Source organism: Chelonoidis abingdonii, chromosome 1, assembly GCF_003597395.2.
Source record: "Chelonoidis abingdonii isolate Lonesome George chromosome 1, CheloAbing_2.0, whole genome shotgun sequence".
Classification (NCBI taxonomy): domain Eukaryota; kingdom Metazoa; phylum Chordata; order Testudines; family Testudinidae; genus Chelonoidis; species Chelonoidis abingdonii.
In genome coordinates this window covers 341,270,324-341,290,037 of record NC_133769.1, presented here as the reverse complement: position 1 = coordinate 341,290,037, position 19,714 = coordinate 341,270,324, and the positions used below count along the sequence as shown (strand labels likewise).

At 41.2% G+C, this 19,714-nt stretch overlaps 1 protein-coding gene across 5 annotated transcripts; it reads left to right on the top strand.

Moving 5' to 3' along the window:
- Positions 1 to 2,442: 2,442 nt before the first annotated feature.
- BIRC2 (baculoviral IAP repeat containing 2) lies at positions 2,443 to 19,004 on the top strand. Of its 5 annotated transcripts, none has more exons than XM_075061713.1 (10): positions 2,547 to 2,724; positions 6,349 to 6,474; positions 7,458 to 8,434; positions 8,542 to 8,641; positions 9,644 to 9,722; positions 11,093 to 11,141; positions 12,338 to 12,580; positions 15,047 to 15,301; positions 15,923 to 15,964; positions 18,209 to 19,004. In XM_075061713.1, the coding sequence occupies exons 3-10, from the start codon at positions 7,561 to 7,563 to the stop codon at positions 18,400 to 18,402; spliced, it is 1,836 nt and encodes a 611-aa protein (XP_074917814.1). In that variant the 5' UTR covers positions 2,547 to 2,724; positions 6,349 to 6,474; positions 7,458 to 7,560; the 3' UTR covers positions 18,403 to 19,004. The 5 variants fall into 5 exon arrangements, with proteins under 5 accessions (XP_074917811.1, XP_074917814.1, XP_032618757.1 ...); XM_032762866.2 differs by having other exon boundaries at positions 6,349 to 6,535; XM_075061712.1 differs by lacking the exon at positions 2,547 to 2,724 and adding an exon at positions 2,876 to 2,933 and having other exon boundaries at positions 6,349 to 6,535.
- Positions 19,005 to 19,714: the final 710 nt, after the last annotated feature.

Below are 19,714 nucleotides of genomic sequence, written 5' to 3'. Positions count from 1 at the left end.
CTTTAATTCTTAAATTAATAAATGGATTGGGGTTTTTTCCCTTTGTTTTCACCTCTAGAATTCTGCTCCTGCTATCTCTACTTGGAATTGGACAGAGAGAAGAACAACTCAGGATTCCAGAAGGAGGCTAATTTGGAACAGTCCAATTCCATATGTCCCTGATCCTGCAACATGTTGAAAGCCTCTTGGGAGGTTCCAATTACTGTACGCACAGCTAATAGAGTGATGGGCAGCATTATAAAATGATAAGATAGATAAAAAACCCCAACCGAAGTCTGTACTTTTCAACAGTGCTCGGCACCTGGCAGGATTGGCCCAAAGTATTAAATATTTCTTCTTCTCTGCCAGGATCCAACTTGGGGATGCTGAGAGGCATCTCCTGGCCCAGTTTGCAGTTTAGGAGCCTTTGTAGGGAAGTATGTGATCTGGTCCTAGCAACTCAAATCACCATACAGCCAGCCTACAGTAGGTTTGAGCGAGTTAGGCCTCTACGCCCTCAGGGAGCAGCCTGTTTTGTCTTTCCCTGTTTTGGGGATCTTATGTGTTATCATTCTGAATTCTAAGAAATAAAGCAGTGTTATGTTGCAATCTTCCAGCAAAAGTATTTTATTTTATTTCTCTTTGTGTATGCCATGAACCATAATATGGGAAAAGGCAGAGACATAGCACTAAATGTAATGACAAAGAACCTGACCAAATTTGTCATGTTTCCTTTTAGCAGTGATGACAAATTACATTCTACCTTAACAGGAAATGTCAGAGAGATTGAGTAAACGGGGTTATAGGGTCTTTTGTAAATGCATTTTACCGGAACCTTTTGCTATAAAAAGTTAGCCATGGTGTCATAATGTACAAATCAGTTTTGCTTCCTATATTGCACACCTTCAGTTCCCAATTGCAAAAACACCCCACCCCTCATCCCTACTTGAAAAAAAAACAAACGCATAGTGGGGCTTTTTCATCTTGTATTTATGCTGTATAAGGAAAGAGAAGGTGATACCATGATTGTGTTGGGAGATTTTGAACCTCAATACTCAGTGTTAGGGGGGTCTCTTGTGGAATTTTTTCAAATTCCTGTGTGGAGGTTCAATCTGAAACCAGGCTGATGGAAATTTGACTGCATTCCATTCTGTGTCCTCTTTCTGTTTCTTTTTTCCCCTCTGACATTTTACAATCTTTCCTTTAAAGTTTTGAAAGTTTGAAAGTTTATACCTCCTGCTAGAGGTCCACTCTGTAGATGCTCTGGTGATATCTGTCCTAGCACCAGTAAGAGAGAAGCAAAGTTCATAACATTCCCTTTCTCTCTGTGGCAATTCCCCTTAAGGAGTGATGTATGGTTGTGATCTGGATAAAAAGGAGGGATGCAAAAGCTGCTGCCTTCCAATCTAACTTGACACACTCACACATAAAAGCAGGAAGTAGATCAGGCCTTTGGAATTCCCCCAGCAGTGGGGGTAGGGGAAATACACACACACACAGATAGACAGACACACATATTTCTGCCGGGTTTCCCCTAGAAAGAGGAAAGTACCTAATGTTCCTCTTAACTTTGGTGAGAACAGGAGTAGGCCCTTATTCAGTGTGATTATGTGAATGAGCAAGAGGTGAAGGGGAAAAAAAACCCTGAAGGAAAGTGTCACACATTTGGGGCCTGATCCTGGACCATTTGAATCAGTGGGAGTTTTGGCACTGACTTTAATGGGAGCAGGATGGAACCCTTAGGAGGAATAAGCTTTTAGTTGCGATTTACCCATAGACAGGGTGTTTTGTTGGTTTTTTTAACGGTGCATTTGTGAGAAAGGATTTTCCTGTGTATTTCCAAGGAGATATTTAAAATTTCCCTAAAGGATTTTACATGTCGCATCTTACATCCATTGATATGGACAGGAGTTTTGATCAATGGGCCTGATTCTATTCTTTAATCCTCCCCTTCCCTTCCTTGCTTACTGAGAAAGCAACCTTGGGAGCCCTCAAGAGCTGTTATGTGGTCAGCCCCCTGAAGATTCCCGTAAAAGCTGGCTTTGATTCCTGACCATTTTGATCCCAAGTCCCCAAATTGTACGTCAAACTAGGAAACAAGTCTAGCTTTCCTACTGCACTTACTGACCAACCCAACCCCAATTTATATGCATGAGCACCACATAAACCTGGATCTGGTAAGCAGGTATCTAGCGGCTCCTGCTATTTTTTGGCCCCCCTCCCCACAGTGTACTGCCAAAACAGAGAATGCAGGGGGCTAGTCCTACTTGACCTCTGTGGGATCTGGGGCTGAAGATGGCAAAGGTCCAAGTTTGGTAAGTGCTTGAACCCAGGCTTCAGGGGCAGGGGGAGTGTTTTGGGGCAGTTGTAATGAGTTTCTTTGTTCTCTCCTCACGCCATGGGACGAAGGGGCAGGCGGTTGGCTGCGAGGCTGCCTCAAGAGCACGGGGGCGCGCACTCCTTGCGCGCAGCCGTGCCGAGGACGCGACAGGCTCTGGGACCCGAGCGCCAGCCACACACACGCTGCGCCCCGGAGCCGCCCAGCTCGCGCGCATGCGCAGTCTGTGTGACTAGGTACTTTTCCCCAACGCCGGGCCTCGGGCGTTGTTTGACAGGAGAGCGGGGTGGAGGAGGGAGTTTCCGCGAGGCGGGACAAGGCCTCCGAGGGACCCTGGCCAGCCGGCCGCGGTATATATACCGCGTGGGACCGCGGGGCAGCTGAGATCTGCGCGCGGCCCAGCCTGGGTGAGTATCGCAGCCGGGGGGGAGGGCAAGTCCTGCGGTAAGCCCCGCGCGACGGGTGCTGGGGTGGGGGCTCGAGCCTCAGCCGCGAGGCGGCGAGTGCAGGGACGCCGCCGCGTGCAGGGGGGGGCTCGATGCCGTCCGTGCGCCGCGGCGTGCATGGGGGGAGGGGAGGCCTCCGTGCGCCGCGGCTCGAGATGGCGGGTTGTGAGGTGGGTACGTGCCGTGGTGCAGGCGCTGAGTGCGTCAATCTAAATATCGTGAGAACGGGTAACGGCGTTGGGCAGTGGTGCGGGTGTGGGGCTGTGCCCGGAGGTGGGAGCTGCTGGCGAAGGGTGGGATCGGGCTGAGCTGGCCGGGGCCAGGTACGTGGTACTCTGTTAAGTGTGTGTGTGTGACACAGACACACACACACACCATCTTGCCAAGCCCACGCGTGAGTTGAGGACCTCAAAATATGACGGGTTTAAAATAATTATTGGGGTTTGTTTGTTGTGAATTTTGGATTTTTGTTTTGTTTTGGATTTTTGGAGCCTGCAGGCTGCGCTGGGGGAATCACGTTTCCAAGCTCTCTGCAACCCTGAGATCTAGTTAAAAAACGGAGGCTGAGGTTCTTATGTAACCGCTTGTCTCCAGTAGCAAAGAGAATGAGACTTGGGATCAAATTGTGATAACTAGCGACATTACTTTAGTCAGCCAGGGGTAGGGCTGTGGCTAAGCTTGCATGGTGTGGAGGGTGCAGCCTGAAACTTGAGTTTAATAGGTGGATGAATAAGCATGGGGTGGCATGTGCTCACACTCTGTGTGGGAGCTGGTGGTGAATTGTTTCCCATAATTATCCCTTTCTTGCTTTAACTGAAAAGGTCTAAAATTTCAAAACTTCAGGAAGGATTAAGTATTAGTTTAAGCATCTAGTTTAATTTTAAACTTTATTAAATGCAAAAGGCTGTGTTATTGGATATGTGCACTTTCGAGATGTGACGTATCAGAGGGGTAGCTATGGTAGTCTGGATCTGTAAAAAGCGACAGAGTCCTGTTGCACCTTATAGACTAACAGAAGTACTGGAGCATAAGCTTTTGTGCGTGAATACCCACTTCATCAAACATATTTGAGATGTGGTTGACTTTACACGCTGTAGGTAGCCTCATTGAAGTCAATGAGGCCATTCACTGTGGAAAGTTAAGCATGTGTGGACATTGTAGGATGTGATGGGCTCATGTTTGTATTGTTAAAACTGCAAAAAAATCATACGTGCAAAAGATGAGGTCGTTTCAATGCAAGTAAAACTATAACGGACCCATTAAAGTACCAAGGTTAGTCAAGTCCAGAGATGACTGTGAGCTTCGTGGGGACTTAACCATGGTAAATGGACAAGATGTTGCTTGATACATGCAAAATAATGCTTACTGGAGGGTAAAACTCCCCTTCTGTATCTTCCAGTACCTTCCACTAAATTTATGATCTCCACTCATTTATATGCCATAATATAAATTGATGGTATGTCCAAATCTGGAATACTGTGCGCACCACTGGTTGCCCTATCTTAAAGGGATACTACAGAAGTAGAGGGGATTCAGAGGAGGGCAGTGAGAATGGTCAAATACATGGAGAGATTTACAAGACTAGGATTGGTTATTTTAGGACATGCCTACAAGGCATTCCTCGGGAAAGTTAAGGCAAATCAACTGCAGGCGTGATGTCAGTGCGCCTGAATTAAGTGTGTGGAGACCCTCATGTGATGCTCTTCAATGAGGATTTGGTGACAAGGAACTCAGACTACTCAGTCCTGCATAAAAGTATCCATATGGTGAATTAACCCACTTATGCACATTGTTGTCATACAGTCAGTTATTTGGCCCTAAGTTTCCTGATTGCCCCTGTGTAGGCATGCCCTTAGAAAGGAGATGAATAAGAAGTGAAGTTGAAGTTATGCTGGGGCATATGTTCTCTATTTCATAGCACAAGAACAAGGGAATATTAAAAAAACATGGTGGCAAATTGAAAATTGATTAAAGGAAATACTTTTTTACTCAGTATGTGACTAGACTGTGGAACTCACTGCCACAACATACATTGAGACCAAAAATTTAGCAGAATTCAAAGAGGGATTGGATGATTATATGGATTACAAGAATATCCAGAGTTACAATAGTAGTTAATGCTAAATGAAAAGGTTTGGAAGAGAGAGAACCTCATGCTCTGGGCATAAACCAGACTCCAGTTATTCAGGATTCAACCCTTGTGCAAGGCAGACTGTCCTAGATCTGTCTGCTATGGGGTTTCATGTACTTCCTCTGAGGCATCTGGTGTGGGCAACTGTCAGAGACTAGATACTGAACTAGCTGGACCATAGTTCTGATCTAGTGTAGTAATTCCTGTGTTCCTAAAAGCAATATTTAACATTTGCATTACTTGACTTTTTATTGTATAACCTTGCATAACTTTTTGTTGTTGTTGTATTTAATATCCTTGATTAAGAAACTAGAGTTAGTATGACCATCTGGGGCAAACCAGAATTTTGCTAAAGAGGGAACCCAGATTAATAGTCTGGCTGCACCCATATTTGAGTGGGGTTGCAGCCATGTAGTCCAGGTCACAATGCCACTTACTCAAAGTTGGCTTAGCTGCCCACCTGACACATGGAGTTGCAATGCCACTAAAATTTGGCAAAGCTTTCCTGTCCCCTTCCATCATGTTGGAGGGGCAGCTAGGTTACTCCACTCACCTATGGTTGGGGATGGGGCAGAAGGGAGAAGAGAAGGCTGATCTCCTCTTCCCACAACTCACTGTGCCTAATCATTTAAATACCATGATATCAATGAGCCATCACCAAACTGAAGTGGGTGGGGAGTACTCTGCTGCTGCTGTTTTGCTTGGAGACCGTTTTCTGTAGGGTGTCACCCTGGCAGATGCATATTTGTGTTAACTCTTTTTCCCATAGGAAGAAGTGTTGTGTGTATCTTAATGAAAGTGTGGAACACTTCAGAAAGCTTGAAACACAGCAAAAAAGGAGACTCTAAAATTAAACTCTGATTTCTGTCTCCTGCTCTCACCTGGAATTTTTGGTTGTATTTTGTGGGCTTGGTATTTTTCTTTTGTTTTTTTGGCATTTTTAGAAAGCATTCTGTAAGTCATTGGACAATTCCTGAGTTTAGACAAGCCCTTGTTTAATTTAAATTGGCTTAGGTGAATTGGTGCAACTTTTGTTTGTTTTTATACCCATTTAAACCTGGCTTGTATCTGTTTAGGTTGCACCTTTAAACTTAACTAAAGCTATGTAAAATAACACCATTAGTCATATCAGTACAACTTTGTATGTAGATTGGGCCGCTTATCTATAGTCTCTATCTACCAAATATTTGACAACTTACGAAATTAAATCATTCACTTTTTTCCAGATTTTTCAGTACAGGTTAACAAGGTGGGAATAGATTTTGATGTCAGTGTTTATGGAAGTGACCTTCATTAACTATCCTGAAACCTGCTGGCCAAAAATTAAAAAAAACTGGCTTTGCAATTCTAGTGTTCAACAGGTTTATAATTTGAGAAATACTGTAGATGACAGCTACAACAAACATGCCTAATTTATCTTGTTTTATAAGAAAAATGTCTTTTCTCCTTTACAGGTTTTGGCAGCACAAAGGAACTGGATGTTTCAGACTACAGATATCTACAATTTCTTCTTGTGAACTACAAATCTCAGTATGGAGGCCTAAGCCCCTTAAAAGGGACTTCAGTCTGAAATCTGGGAGGTAGTTTTGTGCACAAATAAAGAAACTAAAGTTAACAAAATATATTTCTGTATTGACCAGTGTAAGTTCTGTTTGCTTTCTGAGCATGGCCAGAGATCTTTTAATTAATCCATATAAAATACTAGAATATTCTAAGGTAAAGCCATATATTTGTATTAAATGTTATAAGAGTATACTTGTACGCAAGCAGCCTGGCTGCGTCTGATGCCCAGAGTTGAGAGTGTCATGGAAGAAAACACCTACCGGCCTGGAACAGACCCAGTGTATCTGTGACAAGTTGGTGTTGTCACTGCTATGGTCAAGAATCATTCTTGCCGGAGCTATAGCTCTGCTGTATGTAAGGTTGTTGAGTATAACCTTTAATTTTGTTTGTAGTGTCTTGCATATCTTTGGGTGAGGATTGCTAAAACAAAGAGTATTTTGTTTTGGCAGTCTGACATACAAATACACCTTTAGAAGTTTTAGGGCTGTTCTGTTTGTGCCTCTATAATGTCTCAGGTTAGAATTTCAACATAAGTATGCAACACTCTTATCAAAACAATCTTTACAGATGTATAAAAGCTGCATTCATATTGGCTATCTAGGATGAAATAAACACTTAATTTTAAATTGGAGCATGATATTAAGATGCAGTGTCTTCAGTTTTACCCATTTTAGTTTCTTTATTGGGGTGGATTTTGATCACCCTTACATATTTTTCTGTGTCTCTTCCACCTAACCCCCTTCTGCACCAAAGTGCCATTGACTGTGAGATGAGAAGTACATTATACTAAGGAAAATGTGATGTATTGTGACAGGAAAGTCCAGTTGACATACTTTCTGTACCTCCTAGAGTGTTGAGATTGTGTAACTTCTCTATTGAAAGCAGTTTTGCAGATTAAAATAAAAGTAGGACTTCCTACATGTATCAAATCTGTTTATGAGTCATAATTCATTCCTTTCACATGCATTCGGTGTTACAAACCAAAATGTTTCACTTTCAGGTCCTTACTCTTTTATATGGCCTGGGAGTTATTCAAAATCACCTCCATGCACAAAACTACCTCCCAGAGAAAGACTTGTCCCATTCTTCCCTAATATTTCATTATGAACGTAGTGGAAAGCAGCTCATTCCTGGCTAATCTGATGAATAACAGCACGGTGTGTGAACTGAAGTATGAGTTGTCATGTGAACTCTACAGAATGTCCACGTTTTCTACTTTCCCTCTCAATGTGCCAGTGTCTGAAAGGAGTCTTGCTCGAGCTGGGTTTTATTACACTGGTGTGAAAGATAAAGTTAAATGCTTCAGTTGTGGCTTGATGTTGGATAACTGGAAACAAGGTGACAGTGCTCTGGAAAAACATAAACAGCTCTATCCTAGTTGCAGCTTTGTTCAGAACTTGCTTTCAGTTAGTAATCTTGGATCATCCTCTCATTCAGCCTTCTCACCTCCAGCCACAATAAACAGTTTTTCACCATCTTTGCATTCCATAACTGTTGCTCCAAGCTTAGAACAAATTGGCTTTTTCAGCACTACTTTCTCCAGTTTTCCTCAAGAACCAGTAACTTCTAGGGCTGTTGAGGACCCATCACACCTGCGATCTAACTTTTATAATCCTGCAATGAGCACAGAAGATGCTAGGCTATGTACTTTTCAGACATGGCCCCTGACATTTCTATCCCCAACAGATCTGGCCAAAGCTGGATTTTACTATACTGGGCCAGGAGACAAAGTTGCTTGCTTTACCTGTGGGGGTCAACTAAGTAACTGGGAACCGAAGGATAATGCCATGTCAGAACATCGGAGATACTTTCCTAACTGCCCTTTTGTGGAAAATAAAACTAGAGGCCATCCAATATTCAGCATTTCTAACCAGAGCATGCAAACCCACGTGGCTCGTGTTAAAACATTCATAAACTGGCCAACAAGAATTCCAGTTCGACCTGAACAACTTGCAAATGCTGGGTTTTATTACGTAGGTAAGAAAAGTTAACTTATCTAATGTCTTAATTTATTTCTTTTAGAATTTGCTAAGCAATGGCTTGTGTGAACGCTTATTGAATACTTTGTAAACTTGCTTTTAAAGGTCGTAATGATGATGTCAAATGTTTTTGCTGTGATGGTGGATTAAGGTGTTGGGAGTCTGGAGATGATCCATGGATTGAGCATGCTAAATGGTTTCCAAGGTAACTGTTTGTTTGAAAAGCTCTGTAAGTGGAAGAATTAGGCCAGTGCTGAGCCTTTTCAGATCTCCCCCTATAATTTTTATCTTGATATTTGTCAGTGGGAGCAGAGTTAGGCCAATGTGAGTGCTTTTGAAATTGTCACTCTACAGGAGGGTGTGTGGTGTGGTGTGTTTTTTGTGTTCCAGATGGAAAGAATTGAGTGAGAACATCTCTACTGCTGAATAATAAAATGGGGGAAAATGATGCTAATAACTATGGGGGAGATTTTCAAAGACAGATGTCATAAGACACAGCTACTATTTGTACCTTTTGAAAATCTCCGGATATGTTAATGATTTTTAAATAGCTTTCATGAAGTTGAGAACAGTACAGGAAAAATCGTGTTTGGTATGCTAATCTTTGACACCGTTTACCATCAGCTATTAAACTTCAGTTCAACATCCAACTTTTGCTTAGCTCCTTGTTCATCTCCCCCATTAACTTTATCATTGTATTTTTTTTTATCTTGAGTAAAGTTTAAATTGCCTTACTAGACTAATACGTTTTAAAACCTTTTAATTTTTTGATATCCATTTCATTGCGGTGTGTTTTTGTTTTTAAATTTAGACTAGTTTGTAGACACAGTGATTTGGGGGGAGGGGTGGAGTATTGGCTGAGTGTAAAAACTGTTGAGGTTGTACACTAAAAGGTACTTATTACTGAATGCTTTGATATTGATGAGATCACATTTATATCTGATAAATACAGAAATTAGGCCATATTAAGATGATTCAGCAAAACATCCCTCTTCAGTAAGGATACTTAAGTGTGTGCTAAAGTTCCATTGAAGTCACTGGGACTTAAACACATACTTAAAAGTTAAGCACATGATTAAGTGTTTCCCTGAATTGAGGCCTAACTGAGCACAGTATTGTAGGCTTCTTATTTTGTGTGGCTCTTAACTAGTCTATATGAGAAACAAATATTGTAACTTGACAAACATGTATTCTGTTAATGTTTTAGGTGTGAGTATCTACTGCGAATAAAAGGGCGAGAGTTTGTCAATCAAATTCAGGCGAGATTCCCACATCTCCTTGAACAGGTAAACTAGAATTTTTATGTAATTTTTCTGGTTGCTAATATCAGCATTAGATGGTGGCACATAACTCCTCCCCACTTTCCAGATATTGCTCTAAGTAGTTTGACAGGTATGATTTTTAAGTTTGATTGACAGTTCATGAATGAAAAGCTTTACATGAAAATGAGATGAACCAATTCTAATTGATGGTCTTCAAAACTGACTCTTTGCACATCTTCCATGAGCAGTTTTTGTATTTTTGAGAATTGATATTGAAAATAGATCTGGTAGCATTGGGACTTGAGTCATTTGAAGAGCTTCACAGCCATTTACAGTCAAACCTTATGACACTTGGTGTGAGGCAATGAGAGTTCTAGACCAGGGGTTGGCAACCTCTGGTATGTGGCTTGTCAAGGTAAGCACCCTTGCAGGCTGTGCCAGTTTGTTTACCTGCCGCATCGGCAGGTTCGTGGCCAGTGGGAGCCACGGTCTGCCGGTTTGCTGTCCCAGGCCAATCGGGACGACGGGAAGCGGCGCGGGCAAGGGATGTGCTGGCTGGTATGGTGAACCGTGGCCAGTGGGAGCCGTGATCAGCTGAACCTGCCGAAGTGGCAGGTAAACAGACTGGCCCGGCCCACCAGGTGCTTACCCTGGCGAGTCGCATGCCAGAGGTTGCCAACCCCTGCCCTAGACTTTATACTCAAAGTGAAGTTCTGATTACACAAGGCTTAGTGACTAATGCAGATTAGTATGTTCTAGTACAGAAATTGGTTCCAGGTCCCTCTCTTGTGGGACTTTTTTTTTTTTTAAAGTAAGCTGTTTGTAACAAGTTTATATTTTGCATAAACAAAAGGCATATTGAATAACTTCATTTGGAAGAGAAAAGCTTGTGTTGGTATAAACTGCCTGGATTTACCTCAATGCACATTCGCAGTACAAATTGTTTGTAAGACTTGTATAATCCTATCTACAAATACTTCACTTAGCTATTTGAGTTAAAATTCTTAATTGCAAATATTGGGGCTCTTAAATGCTACAGTAACTTAATTATTTGTACCAAGTTCTTCCTAATAATAATAGGAGATATCTCTGTGTCCTAGAACTGGAAGGGACCTTGAAAGGTCATTGAGCCCAGCCCGCTGCCTTCACTAGCAGGACCAAGTACTGATTTTTTGTCCCAGATCCCTAAGTGGCCCCCTCAAGGATTGAACTCACAACTGTAGGTTTAGCAGGCTAATGCTCAAACCACTGAGCTATCCGTCCCTCCTTAAGTAAAGCACTTAGTTTTTGTGGAAAAGAATGCTCTGGAATTATCAGCTTTGTATGCAAAGCGTTGTATGCTGACTTTTTGTTTGTTTGTTTGTTTTTTAATGCTGTTCCTTTGCATTCCATAGCTCTTGTCAACTTCAGATACCTCTGTGGATGAAAGTGCCAATCCACCAAGTATGTACATTTTAGTTAATGTCTTTCAAGCTACATAGTGATAGGACTTTCAGCACACTTATAAATCTAATGTAAATATAAATGGAACTTTTGTATGGATGCTTTCCAAAATTAGCTTGCTAAGCAATTTATAGCATTTTAGAAAGCAGCAGTATTGGAATGGTTCCCAGCAGGTCAAAGCTTTTTTTGACAGTTGTGTAGTGTACTTAAAATGTCAGTGAGGTGTGTAGGAAATTTTATGCTACAGTATTCCCTTCAAGTTTGTTGCAAGAGAAATTTCTCATCCCTTTATAATTTCCACAATACTTGGGATTTGTATACATACTGTATAGTTTCTGAAGAGTTTGCCTCTGTTTGCGTGTTCTCTAACTGGACTCAATGGACTCATTGTTGGTTACACCAGCTTCTGCTAGAGTAACCCAGGGTATGGACCACCCTGGTATCAGAGCTCCTTAGAGGGTGTTGTGATTACACAAGATACCTACAACCCTACCCTGCTGGGAGCCTGCAGCTATGTCAGCACCTTCAAAAGTGGGCAGCAATAGCCAGGGAGAGGGAATGGCCAAGCCAGCTTGGGGACATACTGAAGAAGTACAGCCTTCCAGACAGCTTCCTCTGGAGCTGTAAAGCTACTCTTATTCAGTGGAATACCCAAGTATGACGACAGTGCTGTCTGACTTCTCTGGGGTGAATTCCCCATAGTGGCAGTGGCCCCTGCTGAGGCAGTGAGATGAGTCAGATTTCCAACTATTACGCTTAGTTAGCTAAGTGCCAGGAAAAGGATGACCAATAGTAGAACTGTAACCATTCTATTAATGCAGATGCAACTCAAGAACTTGGTATACTATATGAAAGGGAGGTATTTCCATATAACTAACTTTTTTTACCATTCTTTTTCAGTTCTAATCTAATGACGCTGTTCAACAATGGCGTGACCTCTGGGTTTTCCCTGCTTTTGCTGCTTTAAATTGGATCTTTGTTATTGTAACAAAGCTTTTTTTGTTGAAATACAGTCTAATAAAATTCCAAACGGGAGTTAAGTAAAAATATCTTGATTTTTAAAAAGTTAGGCCCATGTCATTAAATATTTTTTTACGCTAAATCTCATTTATATACTGAAGATGCTAAAAATATCTAAAGTTTTCATATCCTCTAAAGTATCTTTTTTCTTTTTCTTTCTTCCACTTCATGAATAGCTATTCATTCAGAATCTGGAGAAAGCCATTCAGAAGATGCAATCATGATGAACACCCCAGTGGTTAAAGCAGCCTTGGAGATGGGGTTTAGTAGAAGACTGATAAAGCAGACAGTTCAGAGTAAAATCTTAGCGACTGAGGAAAATTACAAGACTGTTAATGATCTTGTGTCCGATCTGCTTACTGCAGAAGATGAAAAAAGGGAAGAAGAGAAGGAGAGACAATCTGAAGAAGTAGCATCGGGTATGCATAGGGCACTAGTAATACACTTATCCTCGTTGTTAGATTATCTGTTTGCTTTTTGGTCTAATTCTGGGGACACTTGTATTCATGAGCTTTGGTAATTTTTTGTGTATGTGTTTTAAAGGTAAATATAAAGGATTAACACTGTATCATCTGGATATCAGTGTGGAATTTAGGCCTCAATCCTGGAATTATCCTTAGTGATGCACCCCATATTTCATTGGGGCTCGATATGATCCATGAGTCCACCTGCAAAATGCTCTGCAGGATCAAGACCATATTTTTGTCCATATGCCTATATGTGGTATTAAGTCCATCATATAAACCAAAACTGTGACTCCTCTATATAGTAAAACTTCTACCACATTGAAATTATTATAAATATAATTTTCAGTCTCCTAAAGTTACTATTGGTCAGCTCTGTTACTTCTGTGACTTCTCAGTAATAATAAAAACATTGAGATTAATGTACAACAGGCCAGATATATTTTTTTGTTTTTTTTTAATTGATATTCCTTGAAGTTAGATGTAGTTAAGTCAGCAGGGTCTGACAAAATTCACCCGGAAGTGCTTCAGCTAATTCCTTATGCAATCTTAGAACTATTACTTATCTTCAAGAGCTAATGGTGGACAGGTGAGGTCCCAGAGAACCAAAGAAGACAGCTACTATGTTTTCCCACCTTTAGAAAGGGAAACATTGAAGACCTGGGGAATTATAGACCAGTGGGCCTAACTTCAATACCTGGAAAGATACTGGAACAAATTAAACAAGCATTTTGCAACCTCCTAGAGGATAGTAGACTGATAAGTAATAGTCAACATGGTTTTGCCAGGAACAAATCTTGTCAAACTGACCTAATTTCCTTCTTTGGTAGGGTTACTGGCCCAGTGACTTGGGGATCGGAGGGTAGATATGGATGGCCAGGGGCTGAAAACCACTGGTCTAGGTGAAATGACTATAAGGCAGGTGGACTGGCTGAAAGACCATACTCAGAGTAGTTTTTGGAATTTGCAGGTGACACCAAGCTGAGAAGGATTGCAAGCACTTTTGGAGGATATTAGAATTCAAAATGACCTTAACAGACTGGAGAACAGATCTAAAATCTACAAAATGAAATATAATAAAGACAAGTGCACTTAGGAAGGAAAAAAGTGAAATACACAACTATGAAATGAGAAATAAATATCTGTGGAAAAACTGCAGAAAAGGATCTGGGGGTTAAAGGGTCACAAGTTGAATGAGTCAACAATGTGATGCAGTTGTGAAAGAGACTAATAAAATTTTAGAGGGTTTTTAACTTGGTTAATGAGGAAAGTTTGTGGGATTTTTGTTTTTAAACCATAACCTGGTCATGTTTAGCCTTGAGAAAAGAAGACTATAGGGGAGAGAGGAAATGGGTACAGATAAAATAGCACATACTATATTTCAAGTCTGTTTTATAAAGAGGCAGAGACCAGTTCTCCTCCATGTCTACTGAAGGTAGGGAAAGAAGTAATGGGCTTAATCTTCAGTAAGGGAGATCTAGGTTAGATGTTAGGAAAAACTTTCTAACAATAAGATTAGTTACGTAGTGGAACATTTTACCAAAGGAGGCTAGAATCCCTGTCCCTGGAGTCTTTAAAAGAACAGGTTGGACAAACACCTGTCAGGGATGGTCTAGGTATATATGGTCTTGTCTCAGTGTGGGGGGATGGACTAGATGACCTCTCAAGACCCCGTCTAGTCCTATACTTCTGATCCCTTAACACTTGCTTTTCGGTTTCAAAACCTCACAAGCGTGCAGTCTGGCTTTGAAACTTGAAAAACAGTAGGAGCCATGATTTAATGAACATAATTTCTGTAGCACAGCATATTAAAGTGCTGCGTATGCCATCCTGGCTCACTATATGCCAACAGCTGAGATGTCACAATGTGGTACATTTCTAGTCATTAAACCACAGTAGAAATTGGACAACCACAATCTGGAGAATATAGAACACAATTGTACAATGTGTGGTTTGTTTGGGGTTGTTTTTGCTGAGTGTTCTGTACTGTTTAGGTCTTCCCCATGCATAACTCTGTCCCTATGGTTTTTGAAAAAAATACTTAGTCCACACAGATTTAACAGTATTTTTGACTGGCAGTGTTGATAAGCCAGTGATGGTGACACACATAGGCCTTTGGGTCTGTGCATTCCACTTGTGCAATGAATATACCTTTCACTGTTGTGAGGTGGCCTCGCTACTTTGGAGGAGAAGGAGGACTTTCTGTAAAACTTTACAATACTCAAACTACTTGTCTGCCTCTCATGTGATATGTGAAGTCTGTAGTAATTTAATAGTGTGTATTACTGATACGGAGTGGGAAGTGAAATGAAGAATGAAAAGAATCAAGGTATCTCTTATAATTGGATAGCACACATCAGTTACTAGTAACAATAGAACTTCAAATCTTGTAACTTACTGAATTTTTCCCTTGATTTTAAGATGACCTGTCCTTAATTCGGAAGAATCGAATGGCTTTGTTTCAGCATTTGACATGTGTGCTTCCTATCCTGGAGAGTTTACTATTGGCCAAAGTGATAACTGAACTTGAACGTGATGTTATTAAACAAAAAACCCAAACGCCATTGCAAGCAAGGGAACTGATTGATATGATTTTAGTGAAAGGAAATGCAGCAGCCCACATATTCCGAAACTGTCTGCGAGAGTGTGATCCTATGTTGTACAAAGATTTATTTGGTGAGTTTGACTGACAGATGTACTTCTTTTTTTTTTCCTTTTTCTTTTCCCCAGAAGATTTGATAAACTTATTTCCTAAGTCTAACCATCTTTATTTTCTTAGTAATACGTAGATCCCTGCATGGATACAAAATTTATATCTGCAGATGCGGATGTCCATGGATATAAAACGGATATCTGCAGGGCTCTACCAGTAACCACAACAGTGAAAGCTGCAGTATGTCGGGCTGCTGCTGCTGCTCGCAGGAGCCAGCGCCCAGTCTGGGAAGCTTCTCCAGCATGGCTGTATCTCCCCCAGCCTTACCCATTGACTTGGGCACCAGGCTCACCAGCAGCTGTCCCTGGTTGTGCTAGTGTGCGCAAGTGGCTCACATACTCCCGGACAAGAATCCCTTTCATGCAGTGATCTGCCTCTCCTGGGTCCTGCGACCGACAGCCTGACATGCTGCTGCTTTCATCGCTGTTGTTCTTAGTAGAGCCCTGCAGCTCTGCGGATATAAATCTTGTATCCATGCAGGACTCTAGTAATACAGTCTGAGGTATAGTAGTAAAGCATTAATTAAAGATTCTACTGGAATATAGATAATTCTAGTGACTAAAATGTTTTTTTATTTATTTTAGTTGAAAAAAACATGAAGTATGTTCCCACAGAAGACACTTCAGGTAAATTTTCAGTTTTATTCATTTGAATGGTTTGGGCAATAACTGAGGTTCTCACAACAAATTGTCTTTGACACTGTCACATTCTGGGGTGTAATCTAGACTAGTGAGGGGTTGTCATCACCTGCTCTGTGACGTGATTGCCTCATAATGCTTTACAGTTGTTGTAGCTCCCAACTTTTGCTGCTCACAAACAGCCTGTGAGCATGCAAGTTACTCTGAGTGTCTGTTTATAGCTACAGTCCTGGTTTGGTGGCTCTGACTCCAGCAGCCTTTTAGCAACACTCTTGTCACACTTTGGCTTCCACTAGCCTTGGTTACTACTTGCAGAGTAGTCAACATAATCCCAGTTCCAAATTTTTCCCAAAACTGTGTGTACTGCACTATGCAGTCCTTTACAGGTCTGTTGCCCCTGCAAAGGGTGAACAGCTTGTGACTTCAACTAGTTACCGAACACACCGGACCCTCGCTAGAATGCAGGATTTGAGATCCATGCGTGGTACCGCATTAATGTGGGGATCGTGTTAAAATGAATTGCAATAAAGTAATTAAATTTGGGATCCATGGCCGTGACCGTGTTATATGTGAATTCGCACTATATAGATGCACGTTTTAGCGAGGGTCCGGTGTAGTTCATTTTAAACTGTTGTCAGAGGTGTTGTCAGATGCTACCGGTTTGGTGCTCTGCTCTCTCCTTGTTGGTATCACTCGGCTGCATGTGTGTGTTCCCTCTATGTGCTGCCCCAGCTCTGTGCAGATAGCTGACACAGCAGACCCGAAGAGAACCCTCAGTGACCACAGACTCTAGTAAGGTACGAAGGCACGTCGGCCAGATTTATTGCCGTATTGAATACAGTAGTAGTTCTCCGCAGATTACTTAGTCTACCGAGCGTACTACGAATGTGTTCCCATGGTCAATGGACTCAGCTCAGTTAGTGGTGGGACTTTCCACTGCCCCCTAGGCCGGACAAAGACACTGCCCCAGGGATGCATTCTTATACACAGGTACAAACAAGTTACGTATCACTCCTGACATATTGAGGTGCAACCCCTTTACGCAGTAAGGTACAACTCCTCTATGTAGTAAGGTGCTGCCTCTCGCCTTGTACAGATTGGTTCGATCAAAACAACTCTATCCATCATTTTACCCTTTTGCTCCTGTCAGTGGGATGGGTCAGTCTGTTCCTTGTTATCTGTGTGGAATGTGCAAGTATGTGAATGTTCTGATTTCTAATGTTCAGTACCTTTTTAGGTACGTATCTTCTTGCATCAGCCCTTTCCTTGCCAGCTTCTGTGAGCAGAGCTTGCCTCTGGCTCACAGCTTAACTTTGCTTTATGTTAGCAAAGTCTTGACCATTACTTTAGCTCAGGCCTCATACTGGGCCTTTATCAGGGCCTTCACTTACTACATAAACAATACCATTTTATTCTCTAATTCAAACTAAACCAAGCTTATTTAACTAAAGACATCTTAGGTGAGTACAACTCTAAGGCATTAAAGTCAGAAATAGTTACAAGAGAAATAAAAATACTCACTTTCTAGTAGCTAAAACTTAACAAACTAGACTGGGTTCAGAGTAAAATTCTTACCACATGATCCCAGCAACATGGCTGACCAAATTCTCAGATCAGGGTCTCCCCTACTAAAGTCAAAGGGCTGGTTCCTTTGTCTTAGGAGAGAGAGTGAGCTTGCAGTGTGTTTGTGTGTGTGTGGGGGGGTGGTTTGCCCCTCACTTTTATAGTCCAGTCACCCTTTGAAATGCATTTTCCTGAAGGTTACCCTAGATAAAGTTCATTCCAGCTCTGAGGATGGAGATCTGAAGTCTCAGGGTGAAAGAGGTTCTATGTTGTTCCTTGCTGAAATGCAGATCAGTTTGTTCCTGCACCCCTTCATTGTCAAGTGGCCATTCTTTGGCAGGTGGTTGCCAGTCAACTTTGACCTCTGGCTTGAGGCATCAGCTTGTCCTTTTGTCGATCAGAAACTGGTTCCCCCTTCCCCCCCACTCCTCCCAGAGTTGTGTGGTAAACACATTTTAGTCATAATTTCTGTAACCCTTAATATGCACTTCTGACATACATGACACAAGAATATCAATGATCCGTGTGGGGTTCATTTTGAAATGATACCTCACAAGGCATATTTTGTACTGGGTGGCAGTTGTACTGAATTTTATTGCTTTCCCATCTCTAATCAGTTCTGCCATTTGAAGATCTCTTTTGTGTTAAGTTTGTTTGTTCTCTTCTCAGGGTTACCCATGGAAGAACAGCTGAGAAGATTACAAGAGGAAAGAACCTGTAAAGTTTGCATGGACAAAGAAGTTTCTATTGTATTTATTCCATGTGGTCACTTAGTGGTGTGCAAAGAGTGTGCACCTTCCCTAAGAAAATGCCCTATTTGCAGGGGGACAATAAAGGGTACTGTCCGTACATTTCTTTCATGAAGAGAAAACCTGCACGCTCCTGTTCCTGTGCATCCTAGCAGTGATCAAGACTAACCAGTGATGTGTTAAGAATGGATAACTCCATTAAAGAAGATAATGGATAAATTACTTGCTTAATGTGGCTTATGGGGTAATAATGGACTGTTGTGTGAGCATGCTAGGCCTTATGCTACCAAAGATCTTTTTTGAAACCTGTGTAAGTAATTTATTTAAAAATGATGGCAACATAAGATCTATTTTTTTGTGAAGTAACTTTTTTTTCAGAAAGTCTTATCAATGAGGAAGAGATCTCATAAACATGACTTTATCCTAATCTGAAAAGAAATCCTTTTACTAATGAAGCATTGTGTTCTAATATATTTAATTTTAAAGCTGAGTCTTAAATAACTGAAGCATTTTCATGAGACTTGCCTAGAAATGACACTCGATACTTGTAAGACTACAGGATCTTCTACTTCAGCTATTCTGGTTGTATCAAGACTTAAAAAAAAAAAAAAAAAAAGACTACAAAAAGACCTTATAAAAGTCTGACATTCTGTTAATGTGTGTATAATTGATATTTAATTATATGAAAACAGCATTAAAATGTTTTCAATAAACTATTTTAGAAGTGAAGACGTTTTATTTAATACAAAATGTTCCCAAAGTTAGCTTAAATTTTTGTATAGGTTGCAGTGACAATGGAAAAGTGTTTGTTAGCTGTATTAGTCTGTACTGTGTTATGCTGATTTCCTCTTAGCACAGCCTTTTTTAATTACACTTTTCCTAGCAAAATTAATCTGCTTTAGTTTCCTCCTTATTCAAAGTAGAAAGGGAGGGTGATTACTGCATTAGAGGTAGACAAATAATGCAGGTATTACACACTCCTGTAATATTGGTAAATGTATTGTTTCACGCTGCTCCTGGCAAAAAGTGCTGTCTGAGCAGCCTCCCATGCAAACAAAAGGGACTTCTGTTCAACTTCACTCCTTCTGTCTGCCTGTCATAAGTAGATAGGTAAGGTAAGGGTTAAGTTTTCTTTTCCTGTAAAGGGGGAACAACGAGAACCAAACACCTGACCAGAGGACCAATCAGAGAACTGGATTGTTTAAAGTCAGGGGCGGGAATTTGTATACTCGGGGTCTTTGTTGTTTTCCTCGGCTATGAGTAAACAAGTTCTCTTCTAACTCCATCTTATCTCAAATATTCTACCAAAAGTCTGTGAGTACAAAGGGAAACAAAGTAATTCGGCTATGAGGAGCTTTGTGTTGTATTTACAGATGTGGATTGCTGGGTCTTTGTTGCTTCCTCGGCTGTGAGGGACAAGCTATCT